This window comes from Heptranchias perlo, chromosome 10 (genome assembly GCF_035084215.1).
Source record: "Heptranchias perlo isolate sHepPer1 chromosome 10, sHepPer1.hap1, whole genome shotgun sequence".
Classification (NCBI taxonomy): Eukaryota; Metazoa; Chordata; class Chondrichthyes; order Hexanchiformes; family Hexanchidae; genus Heptranchias; species Heptranchias perlo.
Genome location: NC_090334.1, coordinates 1,791,322 through 1,800,774, shown reverse-complemented (window position 1 = coordinate 1,800,774; position 9,453 = coordinate 1,791,322). Strand labels below are relative to the sequence as shown.

The following is a 9,453-nucleotide window of genomic DNA, read 5'->3' as shown; positions in this document are numbered from 1 at the left end:
GGTGGTAGAGGTCGCGGGTTTGGGAGATGCTGTCGAAGAAGCCTTGGCGAATTGCTGCAATGCATCCTGTGGATAGTACTTATTAAATGGCCCATTATTTAAAGAGAGCTCCACACTGTAGAACAGAATAGAGCATACAGTCACCATTCCGGTGTAACTCGTGAATGTATCCCAGCGTAACATTGCAGGTTATCAAACGGGCGCTTGGATTACTTTTAAAATTCTAAGTGAGAGACACATTCTGCTTGTTATCTCAGTCAGGTCAGTTTCAGAACATTCTGCAATCCTTAAACTCACCCCAGAACAGACAATTCAGAACAGCCTCAAGGAGCCTTTCAACACAAGGGGTGATCAAATATGGGCGTAGTAAAAGGAAAAAAGACTTGCAGAGCCTTTCACAACCTCAGGATGTCCCAAGGCACTTGACAGCCAATGAAGTCCTTTTGCGGTGCAGTCACTGTTGTAATACAGGGAACGCCAATTTACGCACAGCAAGGTCCCATAAACAGCAATGAAATAATAACCAGATAATCTGTTTTAGTGATGATTCACTCTGAGAATGGGTTTTGTTAGATTTGTCTCGCTGGAATTACTCAGTCTCAGTGTAAACTGCTGCTGTTTAAACAACTGTGCAGTCGTACATCAGCCTGAACAAAACCAGTTAACAGTGGCATGAAACATGTGGAGTGTTTCACTTTGGTTTAATGAATAAAACATCCTGAACTCGAGCTGCTGTATTTGTACCAGCCCACGTAAAAATAAAACTCCCATTGGGTGATTTTATAGACAATATTAGTTACCGTAGTTACAGGAAAAAAAAACACTACCGGGGGTACGGTAGTGTAGTGCTTCTGTTACTGGATTCATAATCCAGAGAACGAGTTCAAATCCCACCACAGCAATTTGAGAATTTGAATTCAGTTTCTTTAAAAATCTGGAAATAAAAAGCTGGCATCAGTAAAAGTGACCATGAAGCTATCAGATTGTCGTAAAAACCCATCTGCTTCACTAATGTCCTTTAGGGAAGGAAAGCTGCTGACCTTACCCGGTCTGGCCTAGATGTGACTCCAGACCCACACCAACTACCTTCTGAAGTAGCCTTGCAAGCCACCCAGTTGTATCAAACCACTAGCAGTTCAAGAAGGCGGCCCACCACCACCTTCTCAGGGGAACTAGCGATGGGCAATAAATGCTGGCTTTGCACATCCCGAGAATTAATTAAATAAAAGGAAAGGCCATTGGAACGGGACCAGGTCTTCAGGTCCAATAATGTCACACCGTTGCTGTCGATCGGTAGCCCCTAGTAAACGAGGTGGCAGAGCGTGCTCAAGGGGCTGAATGGCCTACTCCTGTTCCTATGTTCAGGAGCTGTCGAGACCCATTTCGAAGAAGTGATTTTCACTGAAGCCTCTAGAGGCAGCACCACCTATAATGGACCTACCCAGCCAACTGGCATCAACTAAAAGCAAAATAAACCCTGTAACTGTTGGAAATCTGAAATAAGAACAGAAAATGCTGGAAATACATAACAGAGCTGTTAAGAGCAACAACTTGCATTTATTAAGGTGCTTCACAGGAGCGTAATCAGACAAAAATTGACACCGAACCAAAGAAGGAGAAATCAGGACAGGTGACTGAATGCTTGGTCAAAGAGATGGGTTTTAAGAAGTGTCTTAAAAGGAGAGTGAGGTAGAGAGACGGAGAGGTTTCGGGAGGGAATTCCGGAGATTAGAGTCTAGGTAGCTGAAGGCACGGCCGCCAATGGTGGAGCGATTAAAATCGGGGATGTGCAAGAGGCCAGAATTGAAGGAGCGCAGAGATCTCGGAGGGTTGTAGGGCTGGAGGAGGTTACAGGGAGGGGGGGGGGGGGCATGGAGGGATTTGAAAACAAGGATGAGCATTTTAAATGTGAGGTGTTGCCAGACTGGGAGCCAATGTAGGTCAGTGAGCACAAGGGTGATGGGTAAACAGGACTTGGTGCGAGTTAGGATACGGGCAGCAGAATTTTGGATGAGTTCAAGTTTATGGAGGGTGGAAGATGGGAGGCCGGCCAGGAGAGGGTTGGAAACAGAAAACTTGGTAGAAACAAGAACTGACATTTATAATAGTGCCTTTAATGTAGAAAAATGTCCCAGAAACCTTCTGGCTAGAACCGAAAATGCCTCTCTCGACCAATCCGGAGGTTAGTGAGAACAGGTAAAGATACATGGGGGATGGGAGAAGAAAGAAAGAGTTACCTCAAGTGACTCTCTGGCCTTTTCCAGTCATTAGTGGGTGTGAGGCAATGAGAGAGTCCTGAGAAAAGGTTCCATAAACCAGGTATCATTATAAGGAGAAAATCTAAACATTCGGTTTTAAATTAGCAAAATATTGGCATTCATCACTCCAACATGGACTAGTGTACAAGAGTTTTAATTTGATATGAACTGCTTTTGTGCAACAAGGATCTAAACAACAGGTGGGACAATGAGGTCCAGTTGCATGCTGGAGTGGGGTTTGTCGTGTACAATTAAACCGCTCCATTAACAGATGGATTCTCTCCCTGCCGTCTGATCACACATGAAGGTGTCAGAAACCATTAGTGTCTTCAGTTGATTGTAGAGTCAGGTTCAGTATGACATCACCAGTCACAACAGCAACAAGGTGTTGGTGACATCCACAATGCCAGTGGGTGGGTTCCCGGGGGCTACTGGGTCGATTGGGTTATTACCCCTCAGAGACAAGGACAATCTGTTTCCCAATGTTACCTCCTTTCATCATGGACTGAAAAGCAGCTGTAAGAAGAGAATAGCGATTTAGAACAGGATGGAGAATGAACGGAGAATAATCTCCAACAGTTGTTTTCACTAACTGGTAACTTTTCCCAAAGGTAGGGGAGTCTATAACGAGGGGGCATAGATTTAAGGTGAGAGGGGAGAGATACAAAAGGGTCCAGAGGGGCAATTTTTTCACTCAAAGGGTGGTGAGTGTCTGGAATGAGCTGCCAGAGGCAGTAGTAGAGGCGGGTACAATTTTGTCTTTTAAAAAGCATTTGGACAGTTACATGGGTAAGATGGGTATAGAGGGATATGGGCCAAGTGCAGGCAATTGGGACTAGCTTAGTGGTATAAACTGGGCGACATGGACATGTTGGGCCGAAGGGCCTGTTTCCATGTTGTAACTTCTATGATTCTTATGATTCTATACAATAGCGACTATGCTGCTGATTCGATACCATTTTTGTGTCACACTGGTGCAGAATTTGCAATACAGCTGCAGTTTAAGGCATCAGATTTTAATGTAATTTGAAATGGTACCAGGGCTGAGGGACTTCAGTTACCTGGATAGACTGGAGAAGCTGGGGTTGGTCTCCTTAGAGTAGAGCAGGTTAATGGGAGATTTAATAGAGATGTTCAAAATAAGAAGGGTTTTGATAGAGTAAATAAGGAGAAACTGTTTTCACTGTAAGGAGGGTCGGTAACTAGAGGACACAGATTTAGGATAATAATTGACAAAAGAACCAGAGGGGAGATGAGGAGAATTTTTTTTCCACAGCGAGTTGTTATGATCTGGAATACACTGCCTGAAAGGGTGATGGGAGCAGATTCAATAGTGACTTTCAAAAGGGAATTGGATAAATACTTGAAGTGGAAAAATTTACAGGGCTCTGGGGGAAAGTGCAGGGAATGGGGCTAATTGGATAGCTCTTTCAAAGAGTCGTCACAGGCACGATGGGCCGAATGGCCTCCCGAGTGCTGCCACTCAGTTTCCATATCCCTTTATCCCCCTTTTCCTTGAACCACCTATGTAACCTAGAGCTAAGAGTTGACGTGGTCTCTGCATCAATCTAACATCAGTAGCACATTCCAAAGCCCCATAACTCCATGTAAAGAAGTTTCTCCTGCTCTCTGTTCCAGAGCTCTTGCATTTAATCTAATATCCATGTCCTGTTGTTCTCAAACTCTCAACCACTCTGTCCCATCCTTTCATAATTTTGAACACCTCTAACAAATCACCCCATGATCTCCTCTGTTCCAAAAAAAAGACCCAATTTTTAACCCATCAGAAGTCATGCAAATCATCCTGGGGACCGCACCGCGCCCCGCCGACCGCACCGCGCCCCGCCGACCGCACCGCGCCCCACACCGCGGACCGCACCGCGCCCCGCCGACCACACCGCGGCCCACACCGCGCCCCACACCGCGGACCGCACCGCGCCCCGCCGACCACACCGCGGCCCACACCACGCCCCGCCGACCGCACCGCGCCCCGCCGACCGCACCGCCACCCGCGGACCAGTCAGCGGCAATATAATTGCAACAGGGGAGGAGATTTGGTTTTTAAAAACTTCACTTTGAAATTTGAAGTTCACAGGCAGCCTTTACAGTTTTAATTTTAAGAACTAGCCAACAGGACAGTAGGCTCTTCAGTCCGTTTGTCATGTTCTGCCCCTCAGGCAGGTCCTTACTCATGTCTCACTCAGGAGATACCGGAGCTACTCACTAGGGAAGAGCAGCTGTGGTGGTTTCCCTTTACCTTCCTCATAGTTTTTAAACCTTCTCCCACCTACTCTTTAAAATGGGGGAGGGGCACCTGCACCCATGGGACACGAATATCCCCACTGGACATTAGTAAATGGGACACGTGGACCCCCCCCCCCCCCCCACTACTGGACATTAATCCATGGGACATTAGTACCCCCGCTGGACATCAATCCATGGGACATGAATATCCCAGCTGGACATTAGTATCCCCACTGGACATTAATCCATGGGACATGAGTACCCCCGCTGGACATTAGTATCCCTGCTGGACATTAGTATCCCTGCTGGACATTAATCCATGGGACATTAGTATCCCTGCTGGACATTAGTATCCCCGCTGGACATTAGTATCCCTGCTGGACATTAACTCATGGGACATGAGTACCCCCGCTGGACATGAGTACCCCCGCTGGACATTAGTATCCCCGCTAGACATTAGTATCCCTGCTGGACATTAATACATGGGACATTAGTATCCCCGCTGGACATTAGTATCCCCGCTGGACATTAACTCATGGGACATGAGTACCCCCGCTGGACATTAGTATCCCCGCTAGACATTAGTATCCCTGCTGGACATTAATCCATGGGACATTAGTATCCCTGCTGGACATTAGTATCCCTGCTGGACATTAATCCATGGGACATTAGTATCCCTGCTGGACATTAGTATCCCCGCTGGACATTAGTATCCCTGCTGGACATTAACTCATGGGACATGAGTACCCCCGCTGGACATTAGTATCCCCGCTAGACATTAGTATCCCTGCTGGACATTAATACATGGGACATTAGTATCCCCGCTGGACATTAATACATGGGACATTAGTATCCCCGCTGGACATTAGTATCCCTGCTGGACATTAATACATGGGACATTAGTACCCCCGCTGGACATTAGTATCCCTGCTGGACATTAGTATCCCTGCTGGACATTAACCCATGGGACATGAGTACCCCCGCTGGACATTAATCTGCTGGTCATGAGTACCCCTTGCTGGACATTAATCCATGGGACATTATACAAGATAAGGGCTCATGGGATTGGGAGCAATATATTAGTGTGGATAGAGGATTGGTTAACGAACAGAAAACAGAGAGTAGGGATAAACGGGTCATTCTCAGGTTGTCAGGCTGTAACTAGTGGGGTGCCACAGGGATCGGTGCTTGGGCCTCAGCTATTTACAATCTATATTAATGACTTAGATGAAGGGACCAAGTGTAATGTATCCAAGTTTGCTGACAAGACAAAGCTAGGTGGGAAAGTAAGCTTTGAGGAGGGCACAAAAAGTCTGCAAAGGGATATAGACAGGTTAAGTGAGTGGGCAAGAAGGTGGCAGATGGAGTATAATGTGGGAAAATGTGAGGTTATTCACTTTGGTAGGAAGAATAGAAAAACAGAATTTTTTTTTTTAAATGGTGAGAAACTATTAAATGTTGGTGTTTAGAGAAACTTGGATGTTCTTGTACAAGAAACACTAAAAGTTAGCATGCAGGTACAGCAAGCAATTAAGAAAGCAAATGGCATATTGGCCTTTATTGCAAGTGGGTTGGAGTACAAGAGTAAGGAAGTCTTACTACAATTGTATAGGACTTTAGTGAGACCTCACCTGGAGTACTGCGCACAGTTTTGGTCTCCTTATCTAAGGAAGGATATACTTGCCTTACAGGCAGTGCAATGAAGGTTCACTAGATTAATTCCTTGGATGAGAGGGTTGTCCTATGAGGAAAGATTGAGTAGAATGGGCCTATACTCTCTGGAGTTTAGAAGAATGCGGGGTGATCTCATTGAAACATATAAGATTCTGAGAGGGCTTGACAGGGTAGATGCTGAGAGGCTGTTTCACCTGGCTGGAGAGTCTAGAACTACGGGGCATAGTCTCAGGATAAGGGGTCGGCCATTCAAGACTGAGATGAGGAGGAATTTCTTCATGCAGAGGGCTGTGGATGCTGAGTCGTTGAGTGTATTCAAGGCTGAGATTGATACATTTTTAGACTCTAAGGGAATCAAGGGATATGGGGATCGGGCAGGAAAGTGGAGTTGAGGTCGAAGATCAGCTATCATTTAATTGAATGGCGGAGCAGGCTCGCAGGGCCGTATGGCCTACTCCTGCTCCTATTTCTTATGTTCTTATGGGACACAAGGAGCCCTGCTGGATATTAATCCATGAGACACAAGTATCCCCACTGGACTTTAATCTATATATAGATTGGGCAAACCAAATTAGCACTGATAGTGTGGAGGACGAATTCCTGGAATGTTTACGAGATGGTTTTCTAGATCAGTATGTTGAGGAACCAACTAGGGAACAGGCTATTTTAGATCTAGTATTGTGCAATGAGAAAGGGTTAATTAATAATCTTGTTGTAAAGGAGCCCTTAGGGAAGAGTGACCATAATATGATAGAATTCTTCATTAAGTTTGAAAGTGATGTAGTTCAATCCGAAACTAGGGTCTTAAATCTAAACAAAGGAAACTACAAAGGTATGAGGCGTAAGTTGGCTGTGGTTGATTGGGGAACCACATTAAAAGGAATGATGGTAGACAGCAATGGCTAGCATTTAAAGAATTAATACATAATGTGCAACATATATCTATTCCTTTAAGGCACAAAAACCCAACAGGAAAAGTGGCCCAACCGTGGTGAACTAGAGAAATTAAAGATAGTATTAAATCAAAGGAAGAGGCAAATAAAGTTGCCAGAAAAAGTAGTAAGCCTGAGGATTGGGAGCATTTTAGAATTCAGCAAAGGAGGACCAAGAGATTGATAAAGAGGGAAAATAGAATATGAGAGTGAACTAGCGAGAAACATAAAAACAGACTGTAAACGCTTCTCTAGGTTTGTAAAAAGGAAAAGACTGGTGAAGGCAAATGTGGGTCCCTTACAGACAGAGACGGGAGAATTTATAATGGGGAATAAGGAAATGGCAGAGAAATTAAACAAATACTTTGGGCTCGATTTTGCCAGGCCTGCGGGTTTCCGGCGGGTTGGGTTTCTGGAGCGTGGTCAACGCACTCGGCGAAATTAGTGGGTTGCCCGCGCGATCGTAGCAGGCAACACACTAATAGGCATCAATTACCTGATCCTCCGGGGTCCACGGCGCTGGCCTGCGCGTCGGGCGGGCTGCGCATGCGCAGTACGATCTGTCAGCTGGAGGCTCTCTAGTTAAAGGGGCAGTCCTCCAACGACAGATGCTGCAACCAAAGGAACAAATTGCAGCATGGAGCAGCCCAGGGGGAAGGCTGCTCCCAGTGTAATGATGCCTTACTCCAGGCATCAATACATGGGGTGAGGAGGAGGGGGAGGACAGAGATCTTCCTCCCGGCGGGCGGGAGGAAGCGGCCTGCCTCTGCCACCAAGAAGGCCTGGCTCGAGGTGGCAGAGGGGGTCACCTGCGCCACCAACATATGGCCCACCTGCATACAGTGCAGGAGGCGCTGCAATGACCGCAGTAGGTCCGCCACAGTGAGAACACGAAGTCTTTCCCCTACACTCCGTCTGCCACAACACTGCCCCCACCCCACATCTCCTTCGGCACCGCCAACACTACTGTGTCACATCACCCTTCATACCCACTCAAACCCCATCCTCATCTTACCTGCACCTACTCACCTCGCCAGTACTCATCCTGCCACTAACACGCAACCCAATCCTCATACAATCTCATTGCTCCATCCCATACTCACCCTCTCGTGCATCTCCCTCACGGCCAGCCTCACTCAACCTGCCACCACCTGTGCTGCAGCCACTGGGCATGCATCACATACGTGCGGTAGGCAGCGTAAGGCAAACGTGTCGTGAGCATGAAGGGGGTGCACAAGGGTGTCTGAGGGTTTGTCATGGGTGTTACCTCTATTGAATTTCAGAGCAACAAACAGCACACATTATATTGACACCACCACTGCCGTGTCTCCGCGAATCCTGTCCGTTGTGTCCAATAATGCCCGCTCCTGGGTATCACTATGAGGACCCACCACTGATGCCATCCATCGTGTTACTGCAGAGTAGGTGCAGGTGTATTTACAGGGCTCTTCCGCCCCGATGACTGAGAGACATCGGCGGTGTAGCCGGCTGCACCCTGGAAGGATGCGGAGGAGAAGTTGTGGAGGGCAGTGGTGACTTTGACAGTGACAGGTAAGCAGTTGGTGCTGGGGCCAGCCAGGAGCAGCTCGGCATGAAAGAGCCTGCAGATCTCCACGACTACATGTCGAGCGAATCTGCGCCTCCGTGTGCACTGCTGCTCGGAGAGGTCCGGGGAGCTGCGCCTCGGTCTGTGGACCCTGTGGCGAGGGTAGTGCCCTCTGCGATGCGTCTCTCTCTGCGGTAGCCCTCCCTCCTGCTGTGCAGGTGGGCGTGCAGCAACCCCGTGTTGGGGGGCTCCACGTCTCTGCGGCGGACGGCGTGGACTGCGAGGCTGCTGGGGCTGGTCATGCTGTTCGTCCTCCGAGGGTGTCCACGCACCACCCATCTAGCAGGTGTTGGTCTGAGGGGTTGTGCAGGGTAGGTGGGTGGTTTCTCGGACTGGGGCTGCGGTTTCGTGTCGGTCTGTCCTCTGGCTTGGCGGGGGGTGTTGGGGGGCAGGGGTTGCCCTATGTGACGCGGTGGCCTCCTGCGTGGGTGAGGGCTCTCCCCCGTGGAGTGCACCTTGGCAGCTGCCACAGGCTGCTGGCTGCAACACGCCTGGTTGGACAGAGACTGTTTCACCCAGTGTGTGAAACTCACTGCCTTGAACCTAAAATCCCACACTTCCTCTTTTGACAGCTGCTTCAGCTCATTAACTGACCTCAACAAGCAAGGTAAGTACTCTCAAGTGGAACCCCGCTGGCATTAATTGCCTGCGGGATTCCCACCAGCGGGGCTTGCGCGCGCAGCCCCGCACGTCAGCGCGGTACCCGGAAGTGGCCGGGATTTCGTCGCGATCCGGTCAC

The 9,453-nt window shown here is 48.3% G+C and overlaps 1 protein-coding gene across 7 annotated transcripts in view; it reads right to left on the bottom strand.

The window, feature by feature from the left end:
* Nucleotides 1-1,522: 1,522 nt before the first annotated feature.
* ptgr2 (prostaglandin reductase 2) overlaps nucleotides 1,523-9,453 on the bottom strand; it is an 81,969-nt gene continuing 74,038 nt past the window's right edge. For all 7 annotated transcript variants that reach the window (XM_067991108.1, XM_067991109.1, XM_067991111.1 and 4 more), the window contains one exon: nucleotides 1,523-2,774. In XM_067991108.1, coding sequence (XP_067847209.1) covers nucleotides 2,707-2,774 — 68 coding nt within the window. In that variant the 3' untranslated portion in view covers nucleotides 1,523-2,706. The remainder of the gene's footprint in view (nucleotides 2,775-9,453) is intronic.